General features: G+C 36.5%; 1 protein-coding gene across 1 annotated transcript; it reads left to right on the top strand.

Moving 5' to 3' along the window:
- The first annotated feature begins 1,040 nt into the window (after positions 1-1,040).
- On the top strand, positions 1,041-18,176 carry ccdc134 (coiled-coil domain containing 134). The gene is made up of 7 exons (XM_028456291.1): positions 1,041-1,278; positions 8,498-8,623; positions 9,650-9,771; positions 13,731-13,815; positions 14,591-14,772; positions 16,034-16,105; positions 17,435-18,176. Exons 2-7 carry the CDS (start codon positions 8,518-8,520, stop codon positions 17,558-17,560), a joined length of 693 nt encoding a protein of 230 aa, XP_028312092.1. The 5' UTR covers positions 1,041-1,278; positions 8,498-8,517; the 3' UTR covers positions 17,561-18,176.
- Positions 18,177-19,163: the final 987 nt, after the last annotated feature.

A 19,163-nucleotide genomic window follows, 5' to 3' on the forward strand; every position in this document is an offset into this window, starting at 1 on the left:
AAAGTTGCTCAGCGCGGCCTCTACAGCTTATATTAACCTTTATTTAGCTCGGATCATTCAATTAGTATCAATATCTTCATATCCACAGTCGAGTTTTTACTTAAATCTGATAGGAATATGGCAATATCACAACAAAACAACTACCACTAAATAGCGTACTATGTGGGAATAAAATAAAGAGAGACACAGTTCATGATCATAAATGTATTTTCAGCAGCATAGCCAAAAATCCCCAGCATAAAAACAGCTTCATGGAAGTGACATTTTACAGTTTAACGATTTTGCAAGTGGTGTCACCGATTTGGGGGGAAAAGCACACACAAAATGACGCATTAGGAGTAGAATGCCGACGCACGATCTGAGGCCGACATCGGCGAGACGTATGTGTGCTATCTCGGCAACGTATCCAAACTGAGTAAACTCTCTCACACACAGACAGAGAGAACAGGCAATCTCCACCCTAATCTCTTTTCTGGTAGATATTCCTCTTGGTGTGAGGCAGAAGCTCTAACTACTACTATGCTGCTCTAATTTTATCTCATTCACGCTCAGCCACGCTTCTGTCAGTATGCCCCAGGGCAGCTGTGGCTACAATGTAGCTTACCACTACCAGTATGACTGATGTGTGAGTGACTGTGTGTGAATCAATAATGGTGTCTAACTGCTTTCAGTCTCATTGAAAAAATCGCTATATAAATCCAAGCCATTATTCTTATTATTAATATTATTAAACTGTATTTTTTTCACACATATAATTTTGATAAATGTAATTTTAATATTTTATATCATGCAATTACTAACTTTTTATATTTTCATTTTGGTAAATTTGGTGTCATTCTCACAAGTTTTTATTTTTTATTTTTATTTTTATTGTATTTTATTTTATATTGAGGAAACTTCCTGTCATTGTTTCTGTTTTTTTCTTTTTTTTTTATTTATTGTTTTTTTTAATTTATTTTATTTTATTTCCTGTCGTCGATCTCTCGCTCTCCCCGCTGGTGTCACCCTCTAAGTCCTCCGGGTGGAAACAGCGCAGTCTTCAGCGCTCTGTCATTCGCTGTGAGGATCCGGCCGAGGTGGTCGTGTCACTGCCTGATTGAAGCACCGAGCTCCGCATGTAGATGAACCCGCACCTCGGTCTCCGCGGTGCTCTCATACGGTCCCGTTTCTCGTTCCCTGGAGGACAAACTGTGTGTTTTGTCGTCGGTGTGGATTTATTTTTGACAGAAACTGTGGGACTGAACTACTTTGGAGGCGCGTTCGCAGCCGATTGAAGCGGTGAGTGAGTCGGTCAGTTTGTTCGGTTCTCTCGCCTGTAAGAACCGGTTTTAATACCTCGTTATCGCCTGAAAAATCCGCCACTGTGTATGTATTTATGTCTCGATAAATGATGATTTTGTTAATAATTATCCACGTCGTTGATCCCAGGTTAGCAGTGGGAATAATTAATGAAGAAAATTAGAAATTAATGGTTCACGTGATAGTCCTTGTCATCATGATCATTATAGGCATGTCGGCCGTGTTTTATCTGTGAGTGATGGCAGAGGGAGTCAGAGTGAAGCCCCTGATCCTAAGCCTCCAGCAGCTGGATCCAGCTCATGGTAATCCAGCTGTTCCCGCTTCCATCCATCCTCTCTGGACCTCAATCCTTCTCAGGGAATGCTGAGTGTTTTTCACCAATATGTTTACTGTCATTTATTTATACATTACCAAACACCTAACAAGAAAGACCCAATCACACATTTACACAAAACTTGCACGAGTTTCAAATCAAACAGATGATTCAATTGTATTATTTAGATGATAAAGATATTTACTACATATTAAAAACTATTTTTCCCCAGATAAATCTAATATTTTTAAGTCAGAATTAAAAAAAAAAAAAATGTGTATATATATATACACATATATATTAGGAGTGTTACGGTATCTCGATACGGCGATATATCACAATATTCTTCGCACTGTTGATTATCTTTGTTAGTATAAGTATTAAATTTTTTTTCAAAACCTTTTCTGCTTTTTCGCTAAAATGTGCGGGTACGTCTTCACAGAAATTTTGTCACTGTTTGTTGAAGGAACCAATATATTGTTTAATGGAATATTGCACTATAATGGTGTCACTGGTAAGAAAGACCCTATTTTTTGTTTACAGAAAGCACTATTGGAGATACTTATTCATTTACATTGGTATGTTGACACTTATTTACAGAAATGTTGCACTGTTCATTTGGACACTTTTTCAATGAGATAAATGTTATCATGAGCTTTGTATGGCGTTTCGTATCGTGATACGCCATACTAATATATATATATATAGTAGGGTTGAGCTCCTCTTCCTTGTGTCCAAAATGGGAAGCACACATGATTAATTTTCCATTAAATAAATGTGAAAATCCATAATTACATTTTAAACCCCTTGTTGCATGAAATTTATTAAAGTATGCTAAATTCTTGATATCTTGGATCAATAAATTCCCTAGTTTTTATGATGTATGGTAGAGTGGGAAAGTATAAGTCTTTGGAGCGTTTAGTCTCCATCAGCCTGAGAGCAGAGTAGGATTTTGGCGTCTAGTTTTCTGCTAATCCTCTTTAGAGCTGCATGCATCCTATTCCTAAAGTGCTAGTTTAGTGTCCAAAGCTTACCAAGCTGGTTTGGATGGTTTGTGTTTCATTGTTAATATACTCATTGTTCTGTCGTGGCGCTGAGATGGACTGACTGTTTGGCAGTGATTGACTCTTGCCCACACACTTGGCTTGGATACATTGGTACATACAAGGAAGGATGATCATTTTAGATGTTCACTACTGATGAACTAATACATGAAGAACCAGCCACCTGCCATTCAGTGTGTTCCACCTCAGCTCGAGTTCAACACAAGTAATATAAATGTCCTTGTTTTGAAGCTTTGCCTCATTAGATTAGTTAATTTACCCCAGGTGTACTGACCACAAATGTAGATTTTTACATTCAAGTTAAAACATATTGCGAGTCTGCGACACTACTAGAGCACTCAGAGAACGCAAAGCTCCGCCAAGCATCAAATCACCTTTTTGCCAGATATTGACAGTTATCTGGATCAGTGATCCTGATCATGACTGATGACTCCATGATAATTCAGACTTTAAAAGTTTGGAAGAAGTGTCTATCCCCTTTAAAAACCATACAGTAAGGACAAATGTATGAGCACCCCCATTTTTTATCTTTTTTTTTTTTTTTTCTTTTAGAAAAAATTAGATTAAATCCAGATCAGACTGGATGAAGTTTGGTGATGTGATTGGGGAACCAAAATGCCATTACTGAGTCAAATTTAATTAGGATCTGTAGGGATGTAACGATTCACTCAACACGATACTGGGTTCACAATACGATTCTCTCACGATTTATTTTACAAAATGGGACTGTAGACAAATGATGACTGAAAAATATTCCTTTATTTTTTTCGGGAAAAAACTAGAAAATACTGTATTATTTTCCTTTTATTTTTCGTTGTCCAAAGAATCCCTTGATAACTATTCAAAACAATGCAATTTAACTAAAAATAAATCTTGAATTAAATAAATAAAGGAATAATACAAATGAAGAAGAAGCCTATTAATTTAAATTCTCATTCTATACTAAACAATGCAAAACTGCGTAATAGTTATTTTTCTTTTTAAAAGTACAACTGACAATGTATTTTGTGCCTTAACAATTGGACTTTTTTAAAAAAAAACAGTCATTGCACTGTATTTACATCAGATATTTGTTTGGACCAGCAGAGGGCGCTGGTAACCCAGTGGTCAGGTGGCATGCAGATATTCTTCCAGTGAAGAATTGATGCTATGCGCTAGCAGACAAAGCTAATAGAAAAACGTGACTTTTACAGATATTCACGTAATATTACAGATATTCTTTCAGTACTAAAGGGGTAAGGAATCATTTATGAACATGTTTAAGAGTGGTTGGCGATTCCGCCCGCCGCCTATGCTTCTGTACAAGAGAAGGATAAATAGGTAGCGCCCTCTGCTGTTTAAAAAAAGTACTATCGGGACGTCCCTACTAGAAGCGATCAGCTAACATGTCGCACGTTTTGTGAAATAAATGTTAGCATAAACATAAACGTCACTATTCAACTGTCCCAACTTGTGAAACGCAATATTTTTTTATTATGTTTTATGTATTCACAAGACCAAGTTGGCCGGATTTGACAGAAATGTAGCTGTTGTGATTATTACACCGAAATATGCTGTTAGTACTGCTCTCAGTAGATTAATGATTAAATCATCAATCCTAATCTGGTTTATTTATAGGAAATCAGAGAGATATTTATCAACCATAACTTTATGTAACTCATTATCAGATATAAAATAAACAAGATTCAGCTGCAGTGGTTTTCATTAAACAGTAAAAACCCTATTGGAGTTATTTTTGCTTTTCATGTGCAGCGTCAACTCAACTTAAAGCAGAACTAAGTAACTTTTTCACCTCAATAAACCTTCTCGTAGTTCCTCTGAGGGTAATAAGTGTTTATGGGGGGATTGGGGGGTCTTTCAATCTATTTCCCGAGCTCTATTAACCACATACTGTAAATGCCCGTCTGTATTTGTACTTGTTTGTGAATATTGCTGCACTTTATTATTGTATATGTAATTGTAATTCACTATTTAAAAAAAAACAACGCTTTAACTGCATTCTCATAATCTATAGCCTAGGTGTCAAATTCATCCTAGTTTAGGGGTTGGATTTAAATCCAAGCTTTTGGTGAAAGAAACATCTGCACTGGTGAGATGGAAGGACACAAGCTGATGGATGGGTGATCGGAAAGATCTCTGAACATTATTTTCCACTGCAGGATTGACAGACACGTGTTTTCCTCAGAATGTATAACTACTGTAGCTGTGTTTGACACTGTGTGCAATCACACACACACATACCCACACGTCTGACTCAGCCAGGACCTGACGCTCCCACACAGGAAATCAAAACTTCAGCTTATCCGGTGGTTGTTGCCAGAGGGAAAAGTTGAGAAATTTACCATTGGCTTTATGTGAAGTACCTAAGGACTTAGTTACTGTATGTGTGTTTAAATATAACAGTCTTTCATGCAGTGGGGGATGTAGCTGAGTGTTTGACTTAACGGCTGCATCTCGACTCCTCTGTCTGCGCTGCCAGTGCCACATTAGAGCTGATCGATCTGCCCTTAATGCCCTTCCTCCTCTTCCTCCCTAAAGTCGCAGCACTTTGTCCATCAGCCGCTGCTGTTGGTGTGTAAGAATGTGCTGGTCATGGAGCATCAAAGCACCAAAGAGCAAACAAACCCATGGCAAAACTCTCCTTATATTCCTATTAGGAATATAAGCATATTTCCTAAATCAGCTAAAAATCAACTTAAACAATAGGGGATGCTGTGACTGTTTTAATGCTGCTTGTTGAGACTAGTGATGTCCCGATACAGCCTTTTCACTTCCGATACGATATCAGCACGACTCATACATACTTGTATTACTTATTTTGTAGTGTGGAATGTTAGAAAAGGTGTGATCAAGTGATTTTACTCAAACAGAGAACAATAATCAGTAACAGTAGGTTCCTTTATTGGAGTGTGAACCACAGTCACCTATGGATAGAAGTGCTGGAGCGGAAAATTTACTTGGAGAGCTTATGTCGGTGATCGAAAGTGCCTCAAGTTGTCCTCAAAAGTTAAAATGCATAGAACAATCCCAAAATAAAAAGTAAATGAGCCTCTGTCATTCAACAATTTCAAGCTTTAACCAGGTTTAAGCAAAAGTGCATCAGCACCTTCACAGTAGCTTCAATTTTCTGATTATGAAATCAGATAACTACATATGTTATAACATGTAAAATTACAATTAAAAATATAATAAACTCTTCCCTTTGCATCTCAGCATAGTGCAGATAAAAAATTGCCTGTGGCACACATAAAGCCTACTCAGAGGGTAAAAAAAATGTAAACAAAGAGGGGGCTGGCTCACATCGTGCTACAATAATTCACAAAGACAGAATGCGAAAAAGTAAAAAAAAACATTTTAATTTTTTTATTTTTACTCGAATTTGTAAAATAAAAATAGTTTTTATCTACAAATTTGATAAATGATTACATTTTTTTTTTTTCCCAGCCCTAGAATCAACTCGTGGACCCAGTATCGGGATTGAATGGTTGGTTGAGTGTATACTTCCGCCTTTATTTGCTATCAAGATGTATTGCTTCTTTCCAGCATCACATCGGGATGTTTAGCGCATCATTAGCCGGAAAACTGGGAATCCACCCAAAAGATGTACAAATTGGGCCATCAGCTTGTTTCTGCTGACTTTGGATAAACTCAGTTGTCAGATGGTTTTATTTTTAAGTGAGAGACTTGGAGGACCTCTGATACTATAGACTTTAATACTAGAAAACAGCTTTCCTTTTCACACACACAGCAAAAGACGAGGCCAAGGAAAATGTGTAGGATGCTTCACATCACCCTCCATCCTTTTCTCTTCAGGGAACTCATTTAGTTCCAATTATCTTTCACTTTCTGCGAGGTTTGCTCGCTTCTCTCAATGTCAAGAATCACGACACGAACCATTTTAAAGATCGGTTGAGTTAAAGTCAAGTCCGTCATTTTTGTCAGCTCCATCTGGTCACTTGTTTCTGTGTGTTCTTTAGCTCCGTGTCTGAGTCTCCCATAAAGGTAGATTAAATATTCACGAACAAAGCTGTTGTTTTTATGTTTTCCCTCTTTACAGAAGCTGCTTCACTCATTTAATAGCTCTCCTTTTCTTCCTAATAATCCCCTTCACGCCATCCATATACAGTACATCCCCTAATGGCACCATGGATGCAATGCCTGTTAAATTATGTATGAATTTGGTGGCGTAGGTCGTCTCATCAACATGATCTACTCCCACCACCTTTTCCTTCGCTTTTCTCTGTTTCCTAAAAAAAAAAAAAAGTCAAGCATTTCTATATTTAGCTGCTTTGTTGAGCTTTTTCTCTTTCATCCTTCCCTTAAAACCACTGCTGAGATGTTGCACGCTGACGAAGATGTTAAAGAAGACCCCAGATTTCCACAGTGGGGGTGGAGTCTGGTGCAGGAACTGTGAAAATCCTAGTAGGAATTATAGATGTGCCAGAAGTCAGACAGGCCTGGGGGAAAAAAGCATGAGGAGAGTGACCACTTATCTCCATTGTGTTGCTTTTTTTTAAAAAACATATTCTATCTATCGGGGAGGAAAAGTGGTTTTTAGCTGGTACGCTTACATAGATATTATCCTAAACTGGATCACCAAGATACTATCCTGATAAATTACCCATAACTTTTAACTTATTTTACTGATTAAAAAAAAAGTAGACAATTTTTCCATAAATTGTTGGCTTTTGAAACAAATTCGACAAAGGTTTTACTTTTTTACTTCACGCATGCAACTAATCCGACATGAATGGGTTAGCTTAGCACATAGCGGTGCTAGATGGGCAGGGTCGAATGGTAAATGGGCGGGACTATTTGGTCAAATTGAATTTTCTCATCAGGCCAAAAAATCTATTTAGGAAAAGTGCCGTTATCGGACTGACAAATCTGAGCGTACATCCCTAGTTCTCATCTCATGGGTCGGGGCCCAAAGATGGGTCACCTGGGTGGTGGCTCAGCATTTGTATTGGGTTGGATAAAAACTCAATAGGATTTTTGTCTTTCATTGCATTGGTATTTATTTACGCTGCACAGTGCCATTTATTCAATCAATTCAACTTTATTTATAAAACACATTTCATGCACAACTAAACAGTTCAAAGTAAAATATATCGAGTTCTCTATTTTGGAGATATAGATAACAATATCAGTTATCAATATGCTATATTTATATATATTCACATTTTGTGCAACTGTTTGTTTTTTCATTTTATTGTTTGTTAATAAATGTGCCTGTGTAGCATTTTGCATCAGCAATTTTAACTCTGAATTGTCTTTATGGTTCGACTTCATTTGAATTAAAATTATCGAGATTTATATTGTATATCGTCATTTTGAGGAAAAAAATTAGTTTTGCTCTATATCACCCAGCCCAAGTTCAAATTGCTTAATATTCTTATTTATGCTTCTGACTAAGTCCCTACAATTTGGGACAGAAATACTTAAAAAGCTCCCAGTTTTAACAATCTATGTACTGATGGAAGAAGTAGTTTATTCTGTATGTTTTTTTCTTTTTTGCCTAAAATATTATGCAGTTTTTTTTTTTATTTCATTTAAAGTTTCCTGTTTAGTACAGAAGAAGAAGAAACACTATCATCCCAGAATAAAATGGCAAAATCTTCTGGTTTGATACATTTGAAATAAATATAAATATTTCAATTCAAGTAATCCAGTAAAGGCAACATGCATAGCCATCATGCATACAGTACTTTTTTAGCTGAAATCCCAAACTCATCTTAAAGGGGATTTTTTTTTTGCCTAAAATGAGAAAACAAAAAACAACAAAGTCTTTTAACATTGTGACTTAATGTCTATATTTTAGGAGAGGCGTTCCTTTTGACCATGCAGAGCCTGGCTTCAGTCATCCTGACCGTCACCGCTGCTGCTGCTTTCAGCTCGGCCGACTTGGACGCACACCGGCCGAGACATGACTCTAACCTGGAGATCTGTATCCTTCAGCTGCTGCTGCTGCTGCTGCTGCTGCTGCTGGTGCTGCCAAATGCACGGACACGCCTTTGAATTAAGGAGCGCTTTGTACACGTGTGCATTTAAAGTAGAACTCGACTATACATTTTTATGGATGTCATGTCGGTGTGACTCAAGGGTCTCAATACTACAATCATTTGGACAATTATTAATAAAATACTCTCGAGGATTAATGTTTATACTAGTGTGGAAAAATATGCTTAGAAAACTGATGTTTTGTTTTTTTTACAGAAAAATTTATTAAGTTATTTTTTGCGCGATAAATGCATTAAAATGTTCCAATGTTTTATTTATTCATTTATTTTTATCTGCATATGTTGTCAATCGTTAACACCACATACTGTATAGTGCAGTCCTTCCACGACAGCTATGCGTGTTTTATTCTTGCAAAAAGTAAACTTATGATAAATAACTCATAAGTGATCAGCAGATGCCTCTGAGGGAGACTGGCAGTCAAAACATGTCAAGAGATCAAAGTAAATTCCCTGAAAAAAAAGTTGCCTGATTAAAAGAAACCTTTATATAAAAATAGAAAATGTTTTTTTTCCTTTGAACTTTATTAATAAAGCGCTTTATTACTGGTCTAAAATTTGTGATTGCACATTTTATATTATTCTAATAAGATCTGAAGAAGAATAGTCTAAAAAGGACACACTTTTTTTAGAATTTGTTTTTTGTCGCTGAGAGTTTTTTATTCTTCAAAGGTGGGGGGGCAGCAGAACAAGTTTAGGAACCACTGATTTATTGTATCATTCAACTTGTGTACATTCATCATGACATTTGTATGGAGGATGCTCCTCTGGGGCGACTCCACTCATGTCGTCATTCAATGCAATTAATAGGAATTCCTTTTTTGGGACTCTTAAGAATGTCTCGTTAAAGACGCAGCATTCTTGTGAAATGTTTTCATAAGGTCTTCTTAGTTTCCCTAGACCTTTGCGCTCTCGACGAGTCGATCGTTCCGCCTCCTTGACTTGTTTTTTCCCAGATAAGCGACTCTTTGAAACCAAGAGGAAAGACCAGCTGAATGCGCTGAAGAACCTGGTGGAGCTGAACGACATCAACCAGCAGTACAAGATCATAGATATCATGCTCAAAGGCCTCTTCAAGGTAGGACGCCACCAATATTACAAATCAAAGCTCCACATTCAAGTACATTTTTCAGGTACAATTACCCAATTACAGTTCAATTACAATTATTTTATGCTCCTCAAAAGGTCAATTTCAATTACGTTCTCAATTACTAAAGTTGAATTGCAATTAATCACAATTACTAAGCCTGAAATAAATAACCTACGGTAATAAAAGTTAACCTTCCTTTTGTGTTAGCTTTCTGTTAGCATCTCTTGTTATAGCGGGTCCTGAATCAGCTTTAAAATACACTAAAAACAAATATCAGTCATTTCATTTATTTCCTATCTATTGGTTGCATTGTTAAGCTTCATAATCAATGAAAATGTAGGTATTAATATTTTTGGTGTGGGCGTTTGAGCCTTTTTTGTTGAAATGGTAAAATGTGGGGAAGCTTGATATGAAGTAATTAACTACATATGTGTAGAATTATACATATATAGAATTATAACATGGTCCTCCAATTTTGCGTTAATTATAATTGACCATTTCTATAGGGTTTTCATGACAATTACAAAGTCAATTATCTAAACTCTATTACAATGTCTTTACGGCAGCAATAGAATGTTTAAATTATAATTATGCCATAATTGTAATTAATGATCAATTACACAATTATAATTGACGTGAACCCTGGTTTGTTGCATTTAAAAATGCTGACGCAACGACGTGGTGCAAGTCTGCGAGCTTTGATTTAGCTAGTACGTTCATTTCCCACTGGACGTTTCCGTATCTCCAGACCTCTGAAGGACGCCAAACAGCCTGAGTGTTCATTGGCTGAAATCCAGCGTCAGCAGGAGTGTGTCTCACCGTCTCTATCAAGCTCTGTCCTCAGGGCATCTGTGCTGATGGTGATCTCAGCTGATGTGTGTGAACAGATATGATGACATGTTCAATTAGCTCAAAGCAACACAGGCAGCAGAGCGCTTTAGATTCTACGCTTTGTTCACTACCTTCACATTTGTTGAGAAGAAGTCTGTAAATTCAGAAAAAAAATGGGTCAAATATGGGGATTGTTTTTTTTTTTTTACTAATTAAATATTTACTTTGTAAAGGTTATTTATTTTGCTGCTCGTTGAGTGGGAAGTAAATAGTTTGAAGCTAATCTGTGTGTTTTGTATTTTGTGATACTGATGTTGATTTAGTGAACTGGATTTAATTTAATGCCGTGTAAGGGAGTTCCACTTAATGTTACTCATATTCTGACATACAGGGTTGTAGGGATGTAACGATTCACTCAACTCCCGATACGATTCGATTCACGATACTGGGTTCACGATACGATTCTCTCACGATTTATTTTACAAAATGGGACTGTAAACAATTTTTTCTTTTGGGAAAAAAACTAGAAAATACTGTACTATTTTCCTTTTATTTTTCATTGTCAAAAGAATTCCTTGATAAACAATTCAAGACAATGCAATTTAACTAAAAATAAATCTTGAATGAAATAAATAAAAGAATAATAGAAATGAAAATGAAGCCTATTAATTTAAATTCTGGTTCTATAATAAACAATGCAAAACTGCATAATAGTTCTTTTTCTTTTAAAAGTGCAACTGAAAATGTATTTTGTGCCTTAACAATTGGACTTAAAAAAAAAAAAAACGTGATTACACTGATTTACGCCATATTTGTTTGGACCAGCAGAGGGCGCTGGTAACCCAGTGGTCGGTTGGCATGCAGATATCTTGCAGTGAAGAAGAGATGCTATGCTAGCAGACAGAGCTAATAGAAAAACGTGACTTTTACAGATATTCAAGTAATATTACAGATATTCTTTCGGTGCTAAAGGGGTAATGAATCATTTATTAACATATTTAAGAGTAGAAGGCGGCCAGAAAGAAAGTATTAGCAGACTCCGCCCGCCGCCTACTCTGCTGGTTAAAAAAAGTACTGCGATTCAATTTTCAGAAAATCGATATCAACCGTGATACCTATGAATCGATTTTTAACTGCCTTACGATTAATCGTTACATCCCTACAGGATTGCCTGTTTTAGATTTCTACAATCATAGTTTGTAACTATTTTGTGGTTGAATGCGTGATGATATTTGACAAGCATAACATGTCGAGCCTTGAGGTTGATTCCTAAACTCTGTAGATGAGCTGTGATAATGCTACAGTCTATTACAGTGTAGGAGGTAAGCATGGTCGATGAAACATGTTCCTTAATAATGTGTGTCAAACTTAGTGATAAAGCTGAAAAAAAAAGTCTATTTCTAGAATCTAAAATAAAATAATGAACATTTGGGGCCTTTTAATTACTATCCAGATGTCTGCAACATGCCGGATGTTTTCGATCTTTGCAAAAGAAATCAGCAACCCTAATCGCTACGTTACACTTATTTTGAAATGCAATGAAAATAAATTAAGAATATGAAAACGTGCAGCCACTTTGATTCATTTTGTAGGATTGCAATGGTGCAAAAATAAACACAAGATTGAGCATAAATGCAATAAATCATCATGCAAACTAAAATAACACCCAGCATTAATAAATAGCTACTGTTAAAGGGTTATATTGGGTTTAAATTGTGTTGATAGAGCAAAGAAACAAAGCTTCAGTGCTTTATTGTCTGAATTAGTTCATTTTAGAAAAGTTAAAATATTTTTAAATTGTGCCGTTTCTGTTTTTTTTTCTTCTTTTTTTTAAATTATGCACTTGTAAATAGTAAATAGCTCCAGCTACCAATAAATTACAAAGTATATTGAATCCTTATTTAAGAGTAAAGTTCCAAAATATAAGAATGTTTTTTTTCCAGCTCCATAAATAAATATTCCAGGATTTTGAATTTTCCATCCCCTTTAAACCTCATGAACTCACTTGTTGCATATACTTAACATAATGAAATGAACCTTTCCTAGGATAAATGATTGCTTAGGAATTATAGTTGTGTTGTTATTTAAAAGTAACCATACAGTATGTAGTTTGTAGATTTGGGGCCCTCTAGTGGCAGCAGGGGTTAATGTCTGAGTATTAATACAGAAACTCATTAAGCAGATATTAGCTGAACTAAATAATATATCAGCTTCATCACCAAATTCATTAATACCAATATTTACATTGATTAGGAAGCCTAACAAGGTAACCAAGAGATGAGAAACAAATTAAGTGAAATATAGTATTTTTAGTGTATTTTACTGATTTAAAACATGGGTCAAAACTGACCCGTTATCTAACAGAATGCTAAGTGCTCTATTTTTTTTTTTTTTTTTAGTTTTATGGGGGTTGTTTTTATTAAAGGATCAGTAATTGTGATTCATTGAATTTGAACTTTAGTAATTGAGAACGTAATTGCAATTCAATTTCAGGGGAAGACTAATCATTTTAATTGTAATTGGTCACCGTAATCAAAATGGATGATTGAAGATGTACTTGTAATTGAAAAATGCAATATAAACCCCAACCCTGCCATAGCTATAATCAGGAACTTGGTATAATCAAAGAGCAATATTTGAAGTATTTTTATATTACATTACACAATGCACAATATTATTTCTTGAATTGTATTTTTAGTGGTGGAGAACTACTGCTGCGGTCTGTGTTGTGTGGTGTGATAATCACACACTGTGTCACTCGCTGCTATCAGATGATATTTTGGTCCAAGTTTGTACAAAACGTGTTTTTGGCCAGAGCTCTAATCTCTCTCTCTCTCTCTCTGTTCTCTCTCTCTCTCTCTGTTCTCTCTCTCTCTTCTCTCTCTCTCTGTTCTCTCTCTCTTTTCTCTCTCTCTTTTCTCTCTTTTCTCTCTCTCTGTTCTCTCTCTCTTTTCTCTCTCTTTGTTCTCTCTTTTTGTTCTCTCTCTCTTTCTCTCTCTTTCTCTCTCTCTCTCTGTCTCTCTCTTTCTCTTTCTCTCTCTCTCTCTCTTTCTCTCTCTCTCTCCTTTCTCTCTGTCTCTCTCTCTCTCTTTCTTTCTCTCTCTTTCTCTCTCTAGGTGTTGGATGACTCCAGACAAGTGCTGGTAGCAGCCAACATGCAGCCTGATGACCCGTTCCCATTGGACGATAAGATAAAAGAAGGTCAGACTTCCTCTCACGCCTCTGCTTTCATTTCTGACCAGGGTTTGGGTCAAATACATTTTTTAATTACAATTACATTTTCAATTATCTATGTTTAATCACAAATCAGCTTTGATCATGATGACTGGCATTTTTTCCTAATTACAAATAGTTTATAATTATTATTTTTCCCCTGAAAGTCAATTATAATTACTAAAGTTCAATTACAATTTTACTAACTTTAGTTCATATTGCGTTGTGAAGATTATATGTGGTGTTTTATGTGTGTACGATGTAGTTTTAGCATCTTTACGTTTACATTTTAGTGTATTTATTTCAATATCTTATGTAAAAGCCCACGAGTTGGAATTTCAGCAATAGCTATAAACTCTTTGTACACAGTATTATTACTCTTTGTATCGTCCCTATTTAAATAAATTCATTCATCTTTTAACTGTAACCCACTAACCCCCAACTCTTCTATCCTTTACCACATGTATGAATGTGAACATTCACTGGCAGCTAGTGGGGAAAACTTTTAATATTTGTTAACTCCATATACGTGTAAGCCATACACCTGTTTTGCATTTAATTAAATTGTAATTTCCATGGTAATTACAATTACAAAGTCAATTATCTGAAACAACGGTGACCAATTTTAAAAATTACAATTATAATTAAGCTATAGTTGTAATTAATGATCAATTATGCTATTACAATTACAATAGACCCCAGCCCTGCCTTTGACTGTCACAAACTGACAAATCTGATCAAACTCCACCTTTTTTCTTCACAGCGTACTCTCATGTGGTGGAGAACACGGCATTCTTTGGAGACGTGGCGCTGCGTTTTCCTCGGATCGTCCACCATTACTACGACAGGAACTCTGACTGGAGCGGCCTGCTGCGCTGGGGGCTGAATTTCTGCAACCAGACGGGAGTTTTCACGGGAGGAGCTCACCAGCACGTGCTCACACTCGTAAGGGGCTACGCTTACTTTGTGTTGCAGAAACATGGAGAAATACTGAAGTAGGGCTGGGCGATGTGGACCAAAACTCATAGCTTGATATTTTTTCTCAAAATGTCCACCAAATTTTGTCTAGTTTTTGCCGCTTTCGACTCGTTTGATGTGAATGTGCCATAACACGATAGGAAATCTTTGCTCTTTGTTATTTAAGGGTCTGATCACGGTTTACATAAACCTAGTTCAGGTCAAATAGAATTAATAATCTTACACATGAGGTGTTTTGTCATTTCAGACAATTTGTAACTGTGCAATATATTTATCCTCGTTTTTCTCACTGTTTATTACTTTTTTGTCGTCTTAGTGGCTCCCCTTGTAAATACACTTATCTATTAGTGCTGGGTATCGCCAGGCAAAGTATCGCGATATTTTATTTATTTCACGATAACAATATCACGATACATTAATTGATATATCACACACACACACACACACAGTGTACATTTCTAAATATCCATTCCTCACCATTGTACTGTGTATGTACTGCATTATCTCTGTGTATCATGTATATATACAGTATATATATATATATATATATATATATTGTTTTTGTCATGTCTTGTATGTTGAAATTTAAGAAATAAATAAATAAGATCGATATTTGGCGCCAGTGAATCGATTACATATCGCGAGAAGAATCCTCGCGATATATTGTCGTATTGATATTTTGGCACAACCCTATTATCTATCATCCTTTTATTGTTCTCTGTATCTTGCACCACGTGAGTTCTCACATAATGTTGTTGTACTTTGTGTATAATGACTTTGAAAGTATTCTATTTAATAGAAAAGACAGCAGGGACAGTTCAGTCGGTCAGCCTAAGTGTCTGCGATGTGTTGTGACTTCCAAACTTGGAGGATTTTAACCGATCCAAACAGTACTGACTGTCAGCTCTGCAGGTTAATACACTAAAGTCCATCTGTGACCTCAGCAACATGCCAGGAAGATTAAGCAGGGTATCATTACTGAGACCCCAAGAGGCAGATGGATGACTTTATTTACCTCACATTAGGTTTCCAACCTTCTCTTAATCTTTAATGTGTGTCAGATGTTGCGGATAATGATAAAGAAGTATAACAGCCTCAGGAAATGCTGGTGCTATCTGCAGCCACTCGTCGAATTGCATCACGGTGCCTTTTGGATGAAAAATGAGTGACGGGAATGACTTTTTAAAGGCGTTGTTTTGTCTCTTCTCTACCTTTATCTTTCTCTCAGATGTCCCAGGAGCTGGGAATCACGCAGAAATCCCCCGACTTCACAAACCCCTACCGCACAGAGCGAGACGATGTGAGTCAGATCTATATATATATTCTCTCCTAACCTCTCTTCATGACTTGTCTGTGGTTTATTAATATTCCCTTCTGGTTACCTGGAAACTGCTTTGTTGCAGTGACAGTTTCAGTAACAATGCTAGCACGTAGTCCAGGTATTTCTATAGGTTTAACACACATTGTATGATGACGTTAATCTGTTTCATCAGTTTATGATTCCTCTGCTTAAAATTTTGAGTCTGAAAAATAGTTTCCTTTACTTTCATAAGAGCCACAGAAGCACAGATAAACCTATTAACCAGAAGTGGGCGATACAACAAAGATACAAGGCTGGTAATCATAACCAGCAATATGAGGCGGGTTAAATAAAACCATGAAATATACAAAAAGAGGGAAAATAGAAAACTTTAAATGTAAAGGGATTGGTAGTTTCTAATATTCACCACTAGGGGGCGTGCTTTTTGTGTGTGTGTGTGTTTTTTCTTTCTTTGGCAGACAAGAAGGACAGTGATTCGTTTGACATCCTTTTGTGTTGGCAGTGGCTATCCGTTCAGTTGCCTTATCAATATACCGACATTCTATTCGTACGCAGCGCCCCTCACTCTGGCCAGTTTAGGTCAAAACTAAACCTAACCCTAACCTTAAAAATTGTGGCGATATAGGGTTATAACCTAACCCTAAGACTTCGGTAAACGTACCAATAGCACCAGGAGTTGTCTGTACGGCAACCGTACGAATACTTTATTTTTTGTTTTAGTTTATTCCCTATATTTTTTGTGAGACATTCAGTCTCGCCCGGATTCAGATATTTACATGTAATCCCCAACATCTGCCATTGTTTTGCTGCAACTTTCAGTCCATAAAAACACCAGAAATGTGTTGGAAAGTAACTTTGGTGGAGTTTTTGGGGGCAAACACAAGAAATAACAGTAAGAATGAAGTGAAAACACATGCATGCATCTGTTCCCGGGATTCCACATCCCACAATGCAATGCAGTGAGAAGAGCATTTACAGTGTGCTTAAAAAATTATAATCATCATCTTCAGCAGTTTTTTTCTTCTTCTTTTAAAACAGTTCTCAATAGTAAATATATATTATTTACAAACATATATATGATTATAATAATGAAATACGAGTGTAATCCAATGTAGGACAGAACATTAAACATCCCAAGCGCTCTATAAATAATTTATGAAAACACTTTGATGGAACTTTTCTTTCTACGTTTCTCCTCGACTCCTCCAGCATCTATTATTGTTCTCTCCTGTGAACCTGGAAACTACAGATCTGCTTTCACGGTGGTAAAATAAGAAGCACTGACGTGTCTAAAACCTTCCTCTTCAGGTGCTTCACACAGCCGAGGCTTTCCAGAAAATACTGAGGGAGGAAGAGAAGAGGAGGAGGAAGGAGGAGAAGAGGAAAGAGATCCGGAAAGGCCCTCGCATCTCTCGCTCTCGCACGGAGCTATAGCGCCTTCCCCCCCGTCAGCAGTGAGCAGAAGGAATGAACCGCCACACAGTCCACAAAGGGCGGCTGGACGTGTAGAGTGATGACAGCGAGGGAAGCTGCCATCACTCCTCCTTAAAGCAGCTGCTCGGCCGGAAAGCAGAGGGAAACCTTCAGTGTGACGAGTGATGCTGGGAGGAGGTCGGTCCAGATGTGAGGAGGATCTGAGTCGCTGCTCATCAGCAGTTCTGTGTAATTGGATAACTGAGTGTTGTACGAGTCTGGAAAACCAGTGAAAGAAACGCCTTTTTGATTACTTGAAGTTTCTAAACTTAATCCTAATCCAGTTTTCCTTCATTCCCCTGTCTGATTTCACACGTCCTGTTTAGATTTGGTCTAAAACCCAAAGCTCTGTTGACAAATATATATCGGTCCTCTTTATATGTATGGTTAATTTATTAATCATTTGTTGATGGTAAAATTTGTTTGAAGGGTAAACAAAAAAAATGCAATTTTGTTAATTTTTTTCTTTGTTTTTTTCTGCTTCTTCTTCTCCTTAAAGAGTAAAAACAAAAACATTTCCTGTACTTTTTTACAGCAATGTTTAATAATTGCTTTATTTTAGCTGAAATGAGTTAAAATTTGGATGTAATAATGAGAAATACAGCATTCATTTTACAGCCCAGGTTAACTTTCATATCATGTTTAACTTGTTTCTATATATTTTTGCTGGAAATGAAAATATTCTATTGGTTTCAAACTATCAAATTCAGAATAATGTAATTTTTCAACAAATGACTGTTAAGAGTTATGTGTATATTCAGAGAATAGTTATCATTGCTGCAAACTGAACAAGCCATTTGTTACCACAGTAAATACAATAAAGCGATGTTGGAACATTTAATGATTATTTGTCGTGTGTCTTTATTTCATAAGGTTTCACAAAATAATAAAACAGATGTTGAGTGAACAGAACATTTATGCGTTAAATAACCTTTTCTTTGTGTTATTCTCTTTGTTTGATGCACAAACTGTCATTTATAAATCAATTTCAGAAAAGTTACAGAATTAAATGAGGAACAGCAATCTATTTATTACACAGATGATTTATTACAGGTTAGCAGTTGTATGAAAATGAAAGAAAGTTGCTTCATTTTATTTAAAATAAAAGCCTGCAGATTAACAATTTTGTATAGCATTAGCTTAGCCTATGTTAGCATTAACCTAGCATTACCACTAACTTAACATTAGCATTAACCTAGCATTACGCTGCATTCGATTGCACTCGACACCTGGATGAATCCAACAGAATGAATCAGAAAAGTGCAATAATAATAAGGGCTTGGATTTACTGTATATAGTGCTTTCTTCGAGAAACCAATATTTATTCACACATGTGGTGGTAAGCTACAATGTAGCCACAACTGCCAATGGGGCATACTGACAGAGGTGTGGCTGCCATTTCACGCCTACGGCCCCTGTGACCACCACCAACATTCATGCACAATTCATACAAGGCAATGTGGGTAAAGTGCCTTGCCCAAGGACACAACGACAATGACTCGGTTAAAGTGGGATTTGAACCCCCAACCCTTGGGTTACTGGACAACCCACTCTACCACTGAGC

Source organism: Gouania willdenowi, chromosome 8 (assembly GCF_900634775.1).
Source record: "Gouania willdenowi chromosome 8, fGouWil2.1, whole genome shotgun sequence".
Lineage (NCBI taxonomy): Eukaryota > Metazoa > Chordata > Actinopteri > Blenniiformes > Gobiesocidae > Gouania > Gouania willdenowi.

Coding starts and splice junctions, on each gene's coding strand:
- ccdc134 (XM_028456291.1), top strand. CDS start 8,518: ATGCAGAGCCTGGCTTCAGTCATCCTGACCGTCACCGCTGCTGCTGCT. Junction 14,773..16,033: donor ACCAGCACGTGCTCACACTC/GTAAGGGGCTAC, acceptor TCTTTCTCTCAG/ATGTCCCAGGAGCTGGGAAT. Junction 16,106..17,434: donor ACCGCACAGAGCGAGACGAT/GTGAGTCAGATC, acceptor CTTCCTCTTCAG/GTGCTTCACACAGCCGAGGC.